The 21,537-nt window shown below is 38.1% G+C and overlaps 1 protein-coding gene across 4 annotated transcripts in view; it reads right to left on the bottom strand.

Moving 5' to 3' along the window:
• The window catches only part of map2k5 (mitogen-activated protein kinase kinase 5), a 220,197-nt gene that overhangs the window by 154,983 nt on the left and 43,677 nt on the right, over positions 1-21,537 (bottom strand). For 3 of the 4 annotated variants that reach the window (XM_055661426.1, XM_055661427.1, XM_055661428.1), the window contains exons 5-7: positions 19,033-19,073; positions 10,637-10,704; positions 9,407-9,455 (exon numbers count right to left, since the gene is read on the bottom strand). In XM_055661426.1, the coding sequence (XP_055517401.1) occupies positions 9,407-9,455; positions 10,637-10,704; positions 19,033-19,073 (158 nt within the window). The remainder of the gene's footprint in view (positions 1-9,406; positions 9,456-10,636; positions 10,705-19,032; positions 19,074-21,537) is intronic. The other variant, XM_055661429.1, reaches the window with a different exon arrangement.

The raw sequence follows: 21,537 nt of genomic DNA, 5'->3' as shown, positions 1-21,537 counted from the left end.
TTAAAGAATATAGAAATTAAGTTTATTTATCCCCCTCTATTTTCCCCACATCTTTGTTCCCCTTCATAACATCAAATAAAGTATTTCTGGTAAAGAAGGCAGCAGAACTTGCCTCTCTCTGATTCTCAACGTTTAGTGCTAATGCATCCTTAACTAATAAATGGGCAATTTCATCAAAATCAAGGAAAACTACTCAGGAATGTCAAACTCCTCCCATTTATCAGTGGAAGTGTTAAGAGCTTTGGGGCACCAGTGCAAAGGCTGAATTCCCAAACTTACTGGCATCCTCGCCCCTGTTTTCCTGACTACACTTTGACTTGGACCCACTAAGTAGATCCAGCAGCAGAATTACAAGCTTGCTGGAACTGCCCAGGAGTTAGAGTGGGGATTCTGCTTGCTAGGCTTATTGCAGAAACAAGCCTCTTCATCTCAATTGAGAAGAAGAACTGTTGGGGGGGAAGGGTAAATATTAGTGAATTCGCATTTTTTGCATACATTGACAGACACAAAATGCTGTAGTAATTCAATAGGCAGGAGCTCTGGAGGATATGGACAGGTGACATTTTGGGGCACAACCATTCTTCACTCTGATTGGGGGGGGGGGGGGGGGGGGGGGAGAGAAGAAAGCTGCAAGAGGGAAGTTTTTTAAAATAAATTGTTTAGTTAATATTTTAACTGCTTCTGTGTTTATTTTATTTAAACATATTATTTATTTTTGATTCATTATTAATAGTTTTAAAAATCTATTACAACGTCTGGGAAATTTAGAAGCAATTGACTGATCTTACACAAAGCCCGGGTTAGCTGACAGGATTATGCAGTCATTACTTGGGTGAAGTTTGTTCTGGTCCACCCTTGTGATGGCATACTTCACACTCAGCTCCACCACTCCTTGCCATTTAACACTAGGCAGCAAAGATGACATTGGCAGATCCAAAAGAGCAAGTTCATACTTCTGCCTACATCAGCAGAGAGTGTAAACCAACCACTTCTGGTTTAACACTTGCAATTATGGCTAAATAGTTGATCAGTGGTCATAGCAACGTGAAAGGTAAGCCACTACACAAATAATCCCGATCAACAAAATAATAATATTATTTTTAAAAAGGTTTTACAGTCATCTACATCTATAAACTTCAATCCATTCAAATATCTGCGGTCCTTAGCCTTCAATGCTCCAACCTATCCATATTCTCCAGGGATTCTACCTGACCTGTTGAGTTACTCCAGCACTTCGTGTCCTTTTGTGTAAACCAGCATCTGCACTTTCTTGTTTGTACTTAAAACTCAAGCTTCCACCAACATATCCCCACACTCCACAAACAAATTTTCTTCTTTAAACATCCAAAGTGCATTGGGATTTATGTTCTATATATTAGAGGCTTTGAATAATGCAAACTGAATTTTGTGTATTGTGTTATACGTACAACACTTTCTATATTTATTTCCAATTTCTACCATTCATATTTTTGTTATTATCTGTAACATTTTTTTTAATTTGCCATTGTATTTGGCGGTGAGCTTGTATGATAGCTAATCAGCTCAGTCCAACTTACACTCACCATCTAGTACTCCCAACAGGTTTTCACTGATTATTATTATTATTTCTGCAAGAGTTTGCAGTTACTTTAAACCATTCAATTGATTTGTCACTGGGATGTTCAAATAGCCTGGCACTTTGATGCAAGAATAGACCACTTGAACAATCTAAGCAGTGAAATTCCAACTTTCCTAATCTTCAGTGAAACCTTTCAATCTATCTATATAATTAAACGTCTCATCTTGACCACTTCCTGGCTGCGCTGTATGTTGATTTTAGAAAAAATGCTACCCTGTATCGTTGCACTTTTTGGCCATCTTACTCACAGTCCTCCTCCGCTGAGCCAGCCCCGAGGATTTTTCCCATCGATGAAAAATAAAAAAAGTTATGAGTGATTAAAAAACCTTGAGATCAGCTGATTGGACCTCTCGCCTGTCAATCACCGTGATGAAGGCAACGCCCCTTCCGTGTGTGTGTGTGTGTGTGTTTGCGTGAGTGTGTGTGTGTGTGTGTGTGTGTGTGTGTGTGTGTGTGTGTGTGAGTGAGAGTGAGTGAGTGTGTGTGTGTGTGTGTGTGAGAGTGCGTGTGTGTGTGTGTGTGTGAGTGAGATATTGCGTGTGTGTGTGTGTGAGTGAGATATTGCGTGTGTGCGTGTGTGTGAGTGCGTGTGTGTGAGTGCGTGTGTGTGAGTGCGCGTGCGTGTGAGTGTTGGAATTGGTGGAGAGGTGTAATATTGCGTTGGGGACCAGCCCTCCCGTGTGAAGCTGGGACCCAATGGGTCCCACAGTCTAATTTCCTTTAAACTTGCTTGCACAATAACAACTTTTCACATGTGTGTTTGTTAAATTAATTTGCTACTTCTTTTTTCAATGGTAGCCCAGCATCTCAGGCAGGTACAGAATATTGTTCACTGTAAGAGTTTGGTAAAACAATATTTCATATTTTCATACGGTAGTCATTTCAAAAGCGAAAAGCTCTCAGCATTACAAGATTGCAACTTCCCACAATTTAGACTTCTCATAGAATATTTTGAACTACAGGACAGAACAGTAGGTATAAGTCATGACCTCCTAATTTGTCATTTATCGCAGAAGGAATACGAGGTGATTAATGAATAATTGCACAAAAATAATATTGGGAGAATAAAAGCCCTACTTGGGTTAAATGTAATTTTTCCATAAATTACTAGTAATACATTTAGTGAATTTGGTGGCCACACACTCAGTAAAAGTCATTTTAATTAAGCACAAATAAATCTACAGCTATGGTGTCAAACAACAGAGTGGCTGAGGTCAACAACAAAAAATAACAAACAAGTAACATGTGAAAACCATGTATTTATAACAATGTAATACCATGTATTTATAACAATACTATTTTAACCTAAGACTGAATCTCAATACAATTCTCGCAAATTATTCAAGCTCGAGAGACATTTTCAAAGCATTATTTGAACTCCCAATTAAATTCCCGCCTACTAATTACCCACCCTGGTATTGGTTTTCTCCAATGACCTTAAAGGAAAATAGATTTTACAATTTTGGGAGGGAAATTAGTAAATTATAACATTAAAGATAGAAAATCTGTGCATAAAATTGCCAAAGCAAAACAACATTTTTACAGGCCAATTTAATATATTCTTTACATAGCAGGTTTATCACAATTAGTTTATTAAACAACCAATTAAATATTACAACATTTACCAATATTTGCTTCCAAGTCAATCTAATTTATGCTGTAGTAAATGGAATTCCATTTTCAACTTCAGAATCAAATTCTTTTGTTTTTAGTGTCAATATATCATTCAAAAACATACAAAAGTTCTTATAAAACAATCCCAACAATTGTAGTAATTATAGTAACTATTTCTAAAATATCACGGGCAATGGAGGATGTGTAGAAATAATATTTTATATTATACCAAGTAATTTAAAAAAACATATGGGCAAATGCTTCCTATGAACTAGTGACACTTTATCAATACTGGAATCAATGGTTGGCATTACCAGTGAGTGACAGATATGAAATAAATATTTATATCACATAACCCGTGTCAATGAAACACAGCAAAAAGCTATTTTCAACCTGTCAATAGCTGATTTTCCCAATGACAAGCAGGAGAATCATAATTTTAACTTTTTTTAACATCTAATATGAAGTCAATATTGAACTGTCACTGGTAATTTTGTTAAACTACCAGACAGCACATTTTTAATGCTTGGTTATATTATGTCCTGAATTGTACTGAATTGATTCTGTGGCAAACAAACAAGATTGGAGCACTGCCACTACTATCAAATGTCAAGGGGACATCCCTCCATTAGGCTACTCTGTTACAGGTGATATCAAGGGACAAGCGTAAAGAGCAAGCTGGTAATTGTCTGCTTGACACACTCAACTTGAACAACTTGATTCATGAAATGCCAAAAAGGCTTAGTCTGTTCCCTTCACAGAGAATGAATACGCATCCAAGATGATTAACTTTTTATTCTAAAAAGTGTGAAAGGAATGTGAACAGCAGTTAGGAAATCAATAAGCATCTTTCATTTGCAGTGACACAGATGTCTCAGTCAATATAACTTAATAAGCAAGCGTGATCACATTGGACAGATGCCCTCCCTCCTCAAAGGTCTCTTAAAAAGCTTCATCTTTCCACACTACCTTAAAAGCACCATTAAAATCTATTTACTGGGAACAATTTAAATGCGCAAATCAACAGTAAGTTACATGTAAGCAATTATTAAAATCGTAACACAAAGCTCCTGTTAAAAACTTTAAAGTAATTGAATGGTCCATTTGATCATGGATGCAATGCTAGAGCTTTACTGACCACTCCGGGTAGCCACCGGCATTGGGCATTGTCACTTCAGAATATGGACGAGTAGTAATTTATTCAATGCAAAATCAAAGAAAATTTCTAGTTTTATACTTCAGTGCTTATATTCTATGATTATGTGCTTATATACTTTTATGATGTGCAATTTCCCCTAGCCCTGTGACTGACCTGATATTATATTGTCAGAAAATTGGCAGCTCAATGTCTACTTTCAGATTAAGGCAAAGCATTTGATCGGCAGCAACATACTGCCATCCAAACCACAGAATACTGAATACTGAACAATTGCAATATTATACACATTGTTCACATAAAGATTTGTTGCTTTTTTGCATTTCTTTCATTCATTTGTTCCATATCCCTCTACATCACCATCTTTATCTCTCGTTTCCCTTTCCCCTGACTTTCAGTCATAAGAAGGGTCTCGACCCGAATCGTCACCCATTTCTTCTCTCCAGAGATGCTGCCTGTCCCACTGAGTTACTCCAGTTTTGTGTCTATTTTCTTTAATTTTACTCCACCTACTAATGGGGTTAGATGAAAAAGATTGGATAGAATAGAAACTGAAAGTCTATGAGTTCTTGAAAATAGATTATTCTTGGTCAAACCCTATGTAATTTGGTCCATTTTTAAATGTTTAATTATATAACCAAAGAAAATAAGCACAATATAAATGACATGATATGCTGCAATTAGTGCCATTGCCTCACAAATTCAGGAATCTGGGTTCAATCCTGACTTCAAGTCCTGTCTGTGCAGAGTCTGATAGTCACCCTGTGACCACATAGGTTTCCCCTGGGTGGTTTGTCCTGCATCCCAAAGCTAGCATGTTAATCAGCTATTATAAATTACCACTTGGTACAGGTAAGTGGCAGAAGAATAAAGAAGAATTGATGGGCATACGTGAGAGTGAATAAGTTGCAGGATGATAGGAAAATAAGGGGAGGAGGAATGGGACTATGGGATTTTGCAGCTGGCAGCTGGCACAGACCAGCACATAAGTTAGATGTCAAGCATCAAATACTTTTGGAAATCAAAACCTGAGGGTTACTGGCAAATGCCTCGCACAGGCTAGTGTGCATGTACCTCTGTACGCGTAGATATACACAGAGATGCACACACAACCTAAAAGATAAAACTGAATATCACCATAATAAAGAATAACCATCTTTTTTTTGCTGCCAGAAGATGCATGTTTGCGTGTGTGTGTTTAGAACATAAGAGTAGGCTCTTTCATTCAGCCAGCTCTTTCATTCCGTAAAGCCATTGCAATCTTGGCCACAGCACCAATTCCCCATTTCCCTTTGTAGTCTGTTAGTCTCTACATTGAATATATTCAATGACTCCTCCTGAACCAAAGATTCATAATCATCTATGACAAGAACTTCTCCATGTGCAAGCCCTAATTCTGAATCCATGCCCCATATGGATTCACCTCTTATAGAATAGAATAAAATAGAATGCCTCTTATTGTCATTCGAACAGCTTGGTTTGAACGAAATTGCATTTCTACAGTCTTAACATTACAAAAAAACCCAAGACACGCACTTAACACAATTTACACAAACATCCATCACAGTGAATCTCCAACACCTCCTCACTGTGATGGATGGCAAAAGTCTTATCTCTTCCCTTTGTTCTTCTCCCGCGATCCAGCAGTCCAACTGCAATGTCGAGGCGACTGGGGCTCCCGATGTTGGCGGGCGATGGCAACTCCCGCAGCCGTTTAAGCTGCACCAGGCGATGTTAGGCCCCAGCTCCGAGCCCTTTAAACCCCGCTAATTCCGCCGGGAGAAGTTGCCGTTGCGGGAGCTCCAAAAAGCGGTCTCCCACCAGGGACCTGCGAGCTCCCGATGTTCCTGTCCACCGGGCCTGCGGTCGGAGCCTCCAAAGCTCCGAAGTTCGGTCGCAACCGCCCACTACCACAACTCTTCCCATTCCGAAGTCGGCCAGCTCCGCGATGGCTAGTCCGCAGGCTCCACGACTGAAGCCCTCAGGTTGGTTCCGACTGGAGGCTGCCACCGGCTCCACGATGTTAAGCCCAACGACATCGGAGACCCGACAGGGAAAATGTTAGGGTCCCCGTACAGGGACGAGATTAAACGGTTTCCCCATCCCCCCCACCCCCCACATATACACAGCTCGAAAATAATAAAAACTAGAATCAAAAACATACACTTAACGAGACAAAAATTTAATAAAGACAGACGGACTGTAGTCGAGCCGCTGCCATTAGGCGCCGCCACACTCTCACCTATATATTGTTTCAATAAGATCACTTATTGTTTTACACTCCAATGACTATGGAATCAATCCCTTCATCGCAGGAATCAATCCAATGAACCTTCTCACCAATAACTCCCATTAAAGGATATTCTGCCTTAAAAAAATGTACACAGGACTCCAGGTGCAATCTCACTCAATAAAACTGAATCAATACTCCCTACTCTTACCTCACAACATTCCAAACCATGTCAATATTTTATAGTCTTGTTGATTACAACCAATATATTTACTATTTTGTGCAGCCACTTCCTGAAATCAGGGGTTTTGGGGCCAAGGATGTGTTGCCCTTTAGCCCAAATAGTTTGCCACATACTTTTTTTTTCTCGTGTCTAAATTTCTTCCCTCCATTAAGCCTCTTGATTGGGATATTTTTACAGTGACAAATAATTTAATCTAGAGTCATAGAGTCTTACAGCATGGAAACAGGCTCTTCAGCCCAGCTTTCCCATCGTGACCATATAGATGGTTCATCTGCACTAGTCCCACCTACATGAGTTTGGTCCATACTCTAAACCTTTCCTATCCGTGGATCTGTCCAAATGTGTTTTAAATGTTGGCGGAGTATAACTGTGCAGAAAAGAAAGGGGAGTTATAGTATAATGGTGACACCACTGAATTATTGATACAGGATTATTGATACAGGCACACAAATTGGAATCTCACCTCAACTGGGGAATTTACATTTGAGTAGTAAAATAGGGATATACGGAAAAGGATAGTCTTGGGAACAGGAACCATGGAAGTACCAGACTACTGTAAAACTCATCTGGTTTACTAGTGTCCTTCAGGGAATTAAATTTTCCTTTCATATACAAACATCCCGTATACAATTTTCCTTTCGTATACAAGCATTTGACTAGAGACTCTTCGAAATGCATAACTCATAATTGCCTCTTCAGTTCCGGGTCAATTAGGGAAAATGATGAAGGCTGGCATTGCTAGCATAGCGCACGTTCCATGAACACACAAGTAGGGAACAATAGTATGGTGGCTATAAAAATGGAACAATGCTAATTAATCTATCATCTGATGCGAGAAATAATTTGGTTATTAATTTCCTTCTGAAAAGAAAATCTGCCATCCTTTCCTGATCTAACCTATATGCGATTCCAAACTCTACAGTGCAGTCAATGCTTAATTGCTTCTTGACTTTAAGGGAAATTAGAAGGGAATATTAAATGCAGGCATTAGCATCAATGTTCATAACACGTGGACAAAAACATATTTTAACAATTATTAATAATTTGCACAACAGAATAAGCCAAAAATCAGCATGGAATGTTTAAGGGCTGAGAGAAAAAGTTGAAAGTGAAAGAAAACAGAATATTAACAGCTGAATGGATAAAGGGATTGGCAGATAGAAAGTAGAAACAAAACTGATGGAATGGAGAACAATCTGATGCTTACAAGTAATCCAGATCTACAATAGAGTGACCATAAACTAAACTCAACTCAATCCAAGATATTCTGTAAAAGATATCACCACCATAAGGTATTTATGTATTTATCCCACATAAAGAAATAGAACATAAAGCAAACAAATACTGTTCTATGGGGGTTAGCTTAGAATGGAGGCTGAAATATCAAAATATGTAACTTCTGCCTCTGTGTTCGCAGATATGATGGTGAAGAGTTAAAAGGTGAGAACATTGGGTTCTGGTGGTGGTTCATATACATTTCTGGTGGTGCCACATAAGTGCAAGGTTAGAAGCAAGAAATGGGAGTTGCATTTACTACAGTATAAAATTATAATTGGCTAGGAATAAAGGAGGATGTTTCATAAGTTCACTAGTGCTCTGGTTTAACAGAATGACATTGAGGGAGATTATTTGTAGTGGAGCAAGCTCAAAGTGCTAATGTCCTACTTCTATTTGTTAGAAGCATTCATCAAAGTAATTTCAATCAACTAATGATTCCATTAAAATAGTAATTTTATACATATTTGTTGACATATTCCTAAACACTCATTTGGATGATAAAAATGCAGAAAAGTTTGAAATATTTTTAGTTTGAGAAGATTATTCAACTTTTAATGTTGTAACAATACTAATACTAGCTTGATCGGCATCTTATCATTCTCGCTCCTCATAAATTCCATCTAAACCTTTGCCAAGTGTATTCTGAACTATCACCCATCATCTAAATGCACACCAACCTGAAATGAAACCTAATCAAGCAATAGCATATTGCTCTTCTCATCAGAACTGCCCCCTCCATCGACTCTTTTAAGTCTAGACTTAAAACGTATTTCTACTCACAAGCGTATCTTGAGACCTCTGAGGGAGCGCTGTATGTATTTATGTATGTATTGTTAGATCTATGTGCCACTGTATGTAGCACCTTAGTATCTACTTTGGTCAACGAGAGTTGTTTTTAAATGTGCTATAGAAATAAAATTGACGACGACATTCCATTTTGTAATCATTCCATTATTGTTTATACCTTATCAAAAATTTACATTGTAAACTAAACAATGTAAGTCATCAAGAACAGAGAGGAGAGATACTTGGTTTTGGTTCATGAAAGCAGTGCTGGAGCTGAAATTTATGGAAGGTGGCGGGTGGGAATTTAGCCAAGACATGAATTGACTTTGGATAATGGTTTTGGTGGTTCATGGGCTAAACACAAATCTGTAGGTTTCAACATGCTTCACAAGCACACTATTATTTACAGTATATTAGTGGGAAATTACACATCTATTAAACATAATGTGATTTTATTTACGTGCAGCTTCAAACACTCACCTGCCCATTTGCCAGTATTTTCTTAAGTTCAGCAGATGACTTCTTCAAGCTAAAGCAATGCAGTTATGAAAAGGTCATATTGATTGTACTTCACATGTAAATTATACAACTTTGTGTAATGAAAAATGAAAAATCTCTCAAAATGTATTGTTAACATTAGTGCTCCCTCCACAATAGTCTAAATAGAAATAAATAAATGGACTGTAATTACAATGGAGCTATCACCTTTTGCTATTATAACACAATGAACCGAGAGGAACCCTTGAAATATGAAGCTTTGTTTCACAAGGTAAAAGACTTCCACAGGTAATAAGCTATAATTACTGCTTTGCAAATGTTCTGGATGTATAAATTAATCATACATTATTAGGCAGACTGCAATTCCTTCAAATATTTCAAAATATATACTGGATTTAAAAATATTAAGTTTATGTATGAAATTTTAGCCTCCAGCTACCAATCCCTATTTAGCACTTAATATGCTTAGAAATTCAATTAAAAAATTGCAGTGAGATTTTTTTCATGTGGGCTGCTCAGCTAGTTTGATGACACCACAGTTACTAGGCATCAGTGATATCATTGAATAGATATCTAACAGTAACCAAGTCAGAAAAGGGGGAAATGTATGTCACATAGATTGCTATATTTTCATGGGGGGCTCCAAGATTAGTGGTGGGTGCAGTTGCTTCAACTGACTGTGAAGTTGTGCCAATTATTATACCAGACATGACCATGAGTTGATCCGCAGAAAAATATCCTGACAATGATTATCACTGAGGCTTAATCCCCCCTAATGTGGGCAAGATGCCAATCGAGGGAAACATATGCATGGATTTACATTCCAACGTAAAGAGGGCAGAAGAGAAAAATCAAATAGAAAGAAAAACACAATTATCAATCTTGATGCAAATTTATTAAATAATTTGCACTTTAGTAATTTGAGTTTGAAACTAATCTAAATATTAATGTCAATACCATCACCATATCTTGAAATTGAGAAAATTTTAGATATTTTTATGAGTAATAGTTAAGAGATGACAGTAGCAATGATAAATATTAATTCCAATATAATTTTCTTTTTATAATTGTATTTCCCTCATTTTTGTCAAGAATTCCCAGCAGAGACACTTCTCAAATTATACAGTGTAACAATTTTGAATCTAGTTTCACTTGTTATCATGCAGCGATCATATCTCATAAGCCATTTTTGATTCTGCTCTTGACTCTTACCTATTGTTCGAAAGGCCTTCTGTGACTGCTGGGCAGCTATTATTAGAGGACCCTGCCCGTGTATTTACCTGCAGGCAGATAAGGAGTTTTTATCAGTCATTCATGGGCTGAGGACAGCAGTCTAATTAACCTGTAATTTACCATAGATTTCTCATTTCCATCCGGAGGTTAATTGGCTTGTTGCTAGGTAGGCGGATGGTTGCGTGATCTCTATTCGCACATGACTTTAGCATACTAAATCACTAAGTCTTTACAGAAAAAAGAAAAATCAATACTTAATGCTACTATGCAATGATGAATATCACTATACAAAACATGCTTAAAAATGCATCTGCTTTTCATTATAAGGGCATTTTTATTCGGAGGTTTTGCAGAACACTCCAGTCGTATTTATAGATTTCTTCTTATTCTAATGTAGATCATAAGCTTTACCCAGTCCGCCAAAGCCTACGGGATCTCTCAGTTGATAATGACTAGAGCCAGGATGTTTAGGCGCTAAAAATCTCTGAAGTAGGCAGGCAAAAAGGCAAAATAAAATTACGAAAAAGGCATTTATTGACAAAAAAAGGCATAAAAAGGCATGTATTTCCACCACCAAAATATGGTTAAAACTGATAATTATGAAGGTATACTACATTATTGCCTGGTTGCACATAACTACTAGTATTTTTTTCAAATTATGTGGTGTTAAACTATGCTGTCTGTCAGACAGAATATGCTTCAGTTGTGAAAAACTTATTTCTACCCCAGCTGAGGTCACTGGTGCATTCCTGAAACAAGCTACAAACTCTACATTCATGTTGATATCTTGTGCATTACAACTACCTTTGTGAAATTTAGCTGGGTTTTGTACTTCTTCATGATCTTTGTTAGCTAAAATCGCCCTCATATTTTCCTTGTATGTCTTTACCAACATCGCCAGGAACTTTAAGTACAAAGTACAGCAAGTGAAGATGTAAACAACTGAGCAATAGTTGAGCTGTTTGTTCTCCAATACTTCCGATGTCAACAAATACTCCTTTGATGGTTGACCTGCCTCCAGTGTACCAATGACCACATTGGCAGCATTTCTCCCCACAGCATCGATTGTCTCGTCTATTGAGATCCATATTTTGTTGCATGCAACTTAATCTCTAATTTTCTGCACAACAATGTTGAAGTTGCTATCAACATAATTTTTCTGTAATGATGACTCGCTCGGTATATGTTCCTCTGTGTATTTCTCTAAAAAACCTCTGAGAGATTTGTTTTCCAATTTCCACCGTGGAATTCCAGCATCCATAAATGCTATGCACAGGTCACATGAAAACTCAGATTTGGGACTGGAGCCAGTAGTAAATGTTGTGAGGAGACAAGCTTCTCAGTAGTAAATGTTGTGAGGAGACAAGCTTCCACCTTCAGTTTCTCTGCCGCTCGACTTGTGTCTAGCTGTCTGTACATGCTGGGAGACAAAATATTTCTTCTCATGATTCATGCTTTCTCACATGCTTTGCAAAACAGCACACAGTTGTCTGTAGAGAATCTATCACTCCCGCACACTCTCACCAAATCGTTGTTTTTTACTAGGTTTTCACTTGACTTTAGGCATTTTGACGTTTGCAGGGGTAAATCCCACAGGAATGGGGATGCAGACCTCTACAGGCAGGCTAAGTACAAGCTGAGAAGAGGAATCAGAGCTGCCAAGGAAAGGTACTCTGAGAAGTTGAGGAACAAGTTCTCAGCAAATGACTTCTTCAGTGCATGCAAGTAATCACAAGCTACAAGGGAAAAAAACCTCGCTCCTTGGACAATCGTCAGCTGACCAACGACCTGAATGAGTTCTACTGCAGTTTCGATAAACAGAAACTTGGGGAGGGGGTGCGTGGTACCCCCACACCACCTCCCCAACCAACACTTCATACCTACTCACAGCCTGACTCCAGTTTGAAAAGGCTAGATCCTTCCCCACCTACACCTCCCCAATCACCACTTCACACCTACTTAAAGCATGACTCCAGTCTGCAAAGACTGGACCTTTTCCCAGGCACCCTTTTCCAATCACCACTTAACACCTACTTCCAGCCGAGTTTCGCCCCGGTAGTCTAAATTTTCTTGTAAGTTACGTTAAAATGGCAAAAAAGGCTGATTTAGGCACTCAACCGTGAAAAAGGCATTATCTTCCTGAAATCATTAAAAAAGGCATGAAAAGACACTTATGGCAAAATCCTGGCTCTAATAATGACTTTAACTCTTCTTCCCATTCCCACACCATACATTTTTGTCCTGGGCTTCATTCATTGCCAGAGTCGGGCCACATGCAAACTGGAGGAACAAAACCTCATACACCCCTTGGGTAGCTTACAACCCATTGGTATGAATATTTAATTCTCCAATTTTAGGTAACTACTAAACCTTCCCAAGACAGAGACAACATGCTAGAGTAACTGAGGGGGACAGGCAGCATCTCTGGAGAGAAGGAATGGGTGACGTTTTGGGTTGAGACCCTTCTTCAAACTCATCACCCATTCCTTCTCTTCAGAGATGATGCCTGTCCAGCTGAGTTACTCCAGCATTTTGTGTCTATCTTTGGTTTAAACCAACATCTGCAGTTCCTTCCCACTCTCCCGTCATCCCGCTTAACACCCCACTCCCCTCCCCTCCTCCCATGTGCCCAACCTGGACTCTCACATATTTATTCCCTACGGCCCCCCTTTCATCTACATTCCTTCGTCTAGATTCACAATGCGCAAATCTTCAATCCTTTCATCTCTTCTGTCTTCTTATCTCTGGCCTTTGTCCACCATCTGTCTATCAAAAACCCTCCTTACCTATATCCACCTAATACCTGGTAAGCTTTGTCCTGCCCATGCTCTCTTCCAGCTTTCTAACTTCCCCCCGTACCCCCGGGAAAAAGGTTCTGACTGTCCACTCTATCTATGCTTCTCATAATTTTATATGCCACTATTAAGTGTCCCTTCAACCTCCGTTGTTCCAGGGAACAATCCAAGTCAATTCAACCTGTCTAGCCAAAACCCTCTGATCCAGGCAGCATTTTGGTAAACCTACTCTGCAACCTCTCCAAAGTCTCCACACATCTTTCCTGTAATCGGGCGACCAGAACACCGCGTAATACTCCAAATGCGGCCTAACCAAAGTCCTATAGAGGTGCATCAAGACGTCCTGATTCGTAGTCAATGCCCCAAGCAATGAAGGCAAGCATATCATATGCCTTTTTACCACCCTAACTACTTGTGCTGCCACCTTTAGTGAGCTATGAACTTGGACTCCAATATGTTTCTGCACATAAATGCTGTTAAGGGTCTTGTCATTAACTGTATACTCTCTCCTTACATTCGACCTCCCAAAGTGCAATATCTCGCACTTGTTCGGGTTAAACTCCATCTGCCATTTTACGCCCAATTCTACAGCTAATTTATATCCTGCTGTATCATCCGACAGCATTCCACATTGTCTGCCACTCCTCCAATTTTAATGTCATCAAACAACTTAAGTCTAGGTTCCTTGTTTCTACATGGATTTATTGGTGAGATGACCCTGCAAGCAATTGCAAATTTTGAGGAATTATGAGGAACTGTGACCACCATGATGTCATTTCCAGCTTCATCCTCCTGTACCTTGAAGAAATGGCATTTATTTTTAAGGCTAAATTATGAATTCTCCACATCTCCAATACATAAGAAATAGCAGGATAAAGCCGTTAAGCTCCTAGTGCCTGTTCTGTAATTCAATAAGATCATGGGTAATCTTTGAGCTTAGCACTACTTTCCTACACTAATAAACTATTGATGATTGATCAAACAGTGCATTTGCTATTTCCATCAACACTGACTTCAAGACCTTGGGTGATGTACAGCACCAGGTCCTGGGGATTTACACCCAGTTGGCTCTGATAGGCAAACCACATAATCTATATATTATATTATTATTTATATATTACAAAAACTCTCATCTTGTTTGTTTGTATGTATGCGTGCGTGTGCACGATATCCCTGGAACTGGAATAAGATAGCGCTACAATATTTGGCCCACCTTACTCACCATTTTCATTGTGGGGGGGGTGGGATAGGGGGAGGTGAGGCGTGGGGGAGCAGGGGGATATAGGGGAGAGAGGGGGTAGGATGCAGGGAGATGAGGGGGGTAGGGAGAGCAGAGGGAGAGGAAAGTGGGGAGGTGAGGAAGGAGGGTGGGGGAGGAGTGGGGGGGGGAAGTAGAGGGAGAGGAGGGCAGTGGGGGAGGTGAGGAGGGGGAGTGGAGGAGTGGGATGGGGCGGAGTGTGGGAGCATGGAGATAGAGGGAGAGGAGGGAGTGATTGAGGGTAGCGGAAAGGAGAGGGAGGGAGGTGAGGGAGGGGAGGAGATGGGAAATAATTAGGAAAGAAGAGGGGTGGGAGTGCTGGGGATAAGGGAGAATGGAAGAGGATAGGGTTAGGAACGGGGATCTCTGGCGTCACAAAGGGAACCCCTCAGCCGCGCCTGTGCAGTTGGGGGCCATGAGTCAGTGGTGGAATATTTTGTTGGGGGACGGGGCCCAACAGGCCCGCACTTGGTCTAGTACGCGCTAAAGTCTTTAATTCCCATTACAGATCTCAACACCCATCCATTGTGAATATTGGGGAATAGGGAATTTGTGTAGAACTCACAATAATGGTACACCAGTGGTTAGTTTCATTTTAGAGATACAGCATGGATACATGCCCTCCCAACCATCCATCACTCTTTCACAGTAGGTCTATGTTATCCCACTTTTGCATGCCCTCCCTACATACGCGAGTAATTTACAGAGGTCAATTAACCTACAAACCTGCATGTGTTTGGGATGCGAGAGGAAACTGGAGGGAACCCACGTGGTCATATTGAGGATATGCAAAGACAGCACCCGAGGTCAAGATTGAACCCTGGTCTCTGGCTAAGTGAGGCAGCACCACAATGCTACTCATGTTTGCCTTTCCATATGGTATGTACAGCATTCTATTTTTATTTGTAAATGAGTGCACAGAATTCACAGAAACACAGAAATGATGAATACGATCAGGAAAACAGATCTGAAGAAGGCTCTCGACCAGAAAGGTCAACCATTCCTTCTCTCCAGTGATTCTGCCTGTCCCGTTGAGTTAGTCCAGCATTTTGTGTGTAACTCGGGAAAACAGAAACACAGACATACAATATCTAAACATATTTTCAAAGTACAAATAATTAAACTTATAATCAATTAACTTAGTCAGATTTAAACTATTCCCTGAAGGTCATTCATATTTATATGGCACAGATGCTGCTGTTTCTTCTTAAGCAGTCTCTTGGGTGCTTCCACTCAGTCTGTGGGTTCAGATGTGGCTAATGAGGCCAACATGGGTCCCGCAGAGTTTGCATAGGTGGGGTGGATGGTTAATTTGGGAGGTGCTGCATTCCTTAGATCATTTACACTTTACTTCTGTGTGCCCTTGATGAATGGTTCTCCATGTCATCCCAAATGCTCCTCGCCATTCTTAGTGGTCATGGCCCTGGTCTATTGAATCAAAAGAAATATTATCCTTTACCCAAGGAGGCTTTAAGAATATCTCTGAATCAATTCCTTTGTCTACTTGGCATGAGACTCCCTTGCCATGACTGGGCCTAGAAAATGTACTGTTGAGAATTTGAATGACAGTCATTCAGCCCAAAAACAGGACCTTGGGCCCAACTGGTCCATTTCAACTAAGATGCCCTATCTACATTAGTCGCACATGCCTGCATTTTGGCCCATATCCCTCTGAACCTTTCCTATCTATAATTTGGAAATACGAATTATGTGGTCTGGTCTTGGAGCCATCTTGGTGTAATTCCGGCTTCAATTCAGCGATATCATTCAATTTTAAAGCAACAAAGATTATTTTATTTTATTTTATTCAAATTAGTTACAACATGGGCACCACAGCCATAAATATTAGTGTTTTCTACAAAGTAAAAGGCAGAGGGCAAGGACAGGATAATAACTTTAAAACAATTCTGCAAAGGCAAACTAATTTAAATGTGTGGCCTCATAAGAGACTTATTTACTTTTGTAATCATTGCAGAGAATGTTGGAAATACTCAGACTAACCAGCATCTGAAAAGAGAACAGGTTGGTTATATCACTTCAGGAGTCCATGCTCAACCAGATGAAAATGTTGAACATTTGCAATCTTTTATTGTAATTTCCATTTATTTCAATAATGTTCCTCCCCTTGCTGCTGGTGATGAATTTTACTGGAAAGCTCTGGAGATTTTCCATTTGCAGAAGCAGTTAAAATAAGTCCAATTCTGATATGAATATCAGTTGGAAAAATCTGGATAAATGAATGAAAAAAATCCCAGGAAACAGACTGTACAATGTACAGTTTGATCAAAGCAACAACACAAAACTAGATAAAGGTATGACAAATGACAATTCAAATAATTTATTAAAATTATCTGAAAATAGAAAAAATATCTTGCTTTTAAAGTAAAATTCTTTTAAATACTTTTTTTGTTATTGACATCTGTCAAACTGTTGTTTATGTTACTCTGAATTGTGTAATTGTTTATGTACAGATTAAACTACAATACAACAATGGAGATGGGCCCAGAAATCCTTGTGATGTTGCCAATGCAAAAGAGGCAAAACAGTTTGTGGATTTTATGTTTTTGGCTTAAAAATACATTAGTCTCGTTATAACTGTATGGTAACTTCTATCATATTGTATAGTTTTGTTTAGTAAAGCCTAAACAGATTTTTCCCAACCAATTCAGCAACCGTTTTGCCCAGCCACAGCAGCGTTAATTTTGGTGAAACAATACAAATTTGATGCTGAGGTATTTGTATCCAGTAAATTATTTGATTTACTAAGGGGATATACATTGACCAGCGTCATCCTTCAGTGAGCTCTTCGACAGAAGAGGCCCCAAAAGCGCCTGTAGATCATAACCTTCAATCACCATGAAGACATCTTAAATGTATATTTGGAATTCCCTGGTGTAACTCTGTGTCTGCATTTTTAAAACTTAGTTAAATGGTCATCAACCTGAAAAATAACTGTTTCTCCATGTTCTTCCGGTGCTGCACATGTTATTTGTTTGAATTAGTCCATGGTTTTTTGTTTTTATTTCAAGACTTCCAATTAATGCAAACTTGTCATCCCTCTTAGTATCTTTCTTCCTAATTTGGTATCTTTTGTCAAAAGCAGTTCAAGCTGTAAGGTATATAAATACAGGGACTGGAGATACCAGTTTCGAAAAGAAGACACAAGTGCTGGAGTAACAGTGGGTCAGGCGGCATCTCAGAAAACATGGATAGGTGATATTTCGGGTAGGACGCCTACCTCAGACTGACTGAATCCAAAACATCACATATCTATGTTCTCCATAAATGCTGTCTGACCCGTTGAGTTACTCCAGCACTTTGTGTCCTCTAGTGAGGTGTATAACATTTGATGCAAAAAATTATATTGTTCAATATTGTATATTGAAAACAAGGCCACATTGTCTCATAGTGAATAGATGGGGGGGGGCTGAATTGTCCACTCAACATGCTGAATTGACCCAGTTGACCCAGTTGTACACATTAACTAAAGAATGAGGAACAAAACAAAATATTCAGATATCTGTTCTCACCTAAATACACCAGACTGGCTTAAATGTGGCTCTAGGTACTCTTTCTTCAACGCAGGGAAGGTATAAGAGCAGAGAGCAATCTATTTAATACAGATCACATTACAGCTGTAACAAGGTGTCTACACCAATTGTCCACATACACTAAGAATAATCACTGAACAGTTACCAGGAGTGGGAATAATATTACCATTACATGTGGAAGGACATTTAGGACAATTTAACATTGTTAAAAATTAATGTATTAAATTGACTAGGAAAAGAAAATATTTTATTTTATCATAATTTTGATATTGCTTTTTTTTTTCATAAGTATAAATAGTAACACAACCACGGGGTTATCTTCCTCCCTATTGTTCCCTCAACATTCCAGTATTCCAAGTACATCACAAAAGCAACAGGTAATGAAGAATTCAGTAAAAAAAATGCTTGAAAGCTGAGAAATAATTTTATTTCCTTTGGAGCTCTGGAAGTTTGTATAATGAGTATAATTTCTTAATCATATCACTTTCTGTCCCTCATTAAAATGTACATTACAAAAATTTAACCACCTTTTAATATAAAAAATTAAAAGCGATAACCTATTTTGTAACTCTAATTGCTTCAATGGAAATAAGACAAGAATTCACAGCTGTGTGATTAAATCATGGGAAATATTCCCTACTTTGTATAACAAGAGACCCCCTGCTTGTCAGAGTTTGAAGAGCCAAGGTTTTCAGATGACATTTCAATAACTGGAACACAGCATTACAAATCCATTCCCAACTTTACTGAAACAATTATTGAAATTATTACCTTCAGGCCATGTATGTTCCGTTTCCCAGGTGGCTTGCAGGCTGAAACAGTAATTGACTAAATTGCAGAACAAATCAGGGCCATTTACAAATTTGTTAAAAATGAATCATTTGAAAGAAATGAGCCTGACACCAAAATTAGCAGCTGAAAATGATGGAAAAGGAGCTTAAAAGCCAGAGTACGGAATTTTATTTTAAAGAAAATGATCCCATTTTGCACTTCAATATTAAAATATTGATAGTGTGTGTATATATAATATATAATATATAAATATATATATTAATATATATATATATATTATGGAATAACATGCACAAATCAAAACTACAAATATAAGTATAGGCACAATGATTCTGTCCATTTCAATGTTCATTTGTTAATCATTTGAATTATCCACAAAATAGATTAACCCTAGCACATACACTTATCACAAAAAAACTATTGCGAGAATAAACTATAAATTACAAAGGTGATATTAAAAATACTGTTAAAAGAAAAATAATTTGTTATATAGTAAATCTATTAAATAGAAGAATACACATGCAGTAAAGAGTTCAACAAAATGCCATTGAGAATTTTGATCGGAACGGGTGCTGGATGTCATGTTAGTGCTGAGTTTTATTTTAAAAGTTACTTTAAATGAAGTTCTAATGGTCTAGCATATGAGAGTACAATGGGAGGTGATGTGATGGGTAGTACGAGAAGGAAAGGCTTGATATGACTGAATACAATGTTAAACCAACTGAAGTATCAGTGGAATGTACTCATTAACTGAAGGAACAATTGCAAACAAAATTGCAACAAGCATTTATTTCAGCTGCCATTAATTTTTCCCTAATTCTGCTCAATTCAATGTCTTTTCTGAGGCAATTACATTTAAACGACCATTAGGAAACATAAATAAAAGCACAAACATCAGTAAAGTTCATTATTCTCAATATAAAACCTAAGCAACAATAATTCAAGCAATATTTATTTAGCCAAAAATATTGATCGGAATGTATTTGTCCCCCACTGAATTTTTTTGATAAAAGATAGATTGATACATCTATAGCTTGATCTCGTTTCAGAAATACAGTCACAAATAACATGTTAAAGGCCTTGTCAATCTTGGTTGATCATCTCACCAAGACAAATTCCCCCCCCCCCCCCCCCCCCCAATTTCTCTCAAATGAATATGTGCCTCACCCTAGTGGCAGAGCAAGTGACATGCCCAATAAAAATGCAGTAATTTTCAGATTATAGTTATTTTGTTAGACCGTTGTCCTTTTTTGATTTGTTTTCGAAGATAATCCTCCACTTAACCTACAGTCTATGCTGTTTTCTCATCTCAGCCAAATCAAGAAGCAAGGGTTGATTACTTGCTTCAGTAAGCCTCAGTACCTAACTAAAAGGAAAATAAATTGTAAATTATTTTCTTAAATTCTTAAACTATGGCTTAAATTACTTTAAAATATCATTACTTAGGTTTCTGTATACTAAGATTCATGTCCATCCCTTGTCATTATCCAAATGCAAATGTAAACCTACAAGTGAGATAAGGATACTGTTTTGATGAACGAATAGATATTTCCAGCTAGGCAAGGTGCACACAAAAATAAATTTGAATGAGCAATAAAGAAGCTTGGAATGGTGTAGTATAATTGAGAGATTGTTTACACTCTCTATTGGTAGAAATATTCCAAAATCAATTTGTTGCAAAAATAGGTATTTTAGAAATATTTCTGTAAAGGTTTTCATGCATTTGCATCTCATATACTACAAGGTAAGCACACAGCTTGGTCAGTATTTCAAATGTAGCTCTGGCAACTGAAAGCACATAAAAGGGCTTTGAATTTAGAAAAAAAAGTTAATTTGCATGATCAATTCTCAGAAGTTTTATTTAATCATTACATTATATAGATATATTGAGGAGAGAATAAAAAATTGCAAAAGTTTAAAACACGAAGTATGAGAACTTGCATGAATGTATATTTCTGAGTTTTGAAAAGTGATTCCATTCAAGATATTTATATGCTTCAGGAATTTGATTAGAAAACAATTAACTTTTTTTCTTTTGCAAGGATGTCTAGGACTACGAGGCATGATCATAAAGTCAGAGTTGGATCATGCAGAATTACTTTATAATCGAGCTATGGCTGGAATTCTCTTCTGAAAAAGGGTGTGTTTACCAAACCAACTGGAGCTTTAAAGATCTTTTACCAAGATATTTAAGTCTCTTACTTCTTTCTTCGTAAGAGCAAAAAGATTCAGACATTCTTTCAGCAGGTCAGTTAGTAGTATTTGCTTGCTTTCAATTTAAGTCATTTAGGTACTTGAATGAACCATAAATCTCACATGTACATTAGCAAACACAAATTGGCACGGAATCACTTTAGGATATATTAGGGCAGGTGCACATGCAGCAAGTTTTAAAGCATATGTTAAAGCAGGGAAAATAATAGAGATGGAGTTGCAGAGATTTTAAATGACTTCTTGCATACAGAGAATACAATGAGAAAGAAT

This window comes from Leucoraja erinacea, chromosome 33 (genome assembly GCF_028641065.1).
Source record: "Leucoraja erinacea ecotype New England chromosome 33, Leri_hhj_1, whole genome shotgun sequence".
NCBI classification, from domain to species: Eukaryota; Metazoa; Chordata; class Chondrichthyes; order Rajiformes; family Rajidae; genus Leucoraja; species Leucoraja erinaceus.
This window is presented reverse-complemented; position numbering and strand designations above follow the sequence as displayed.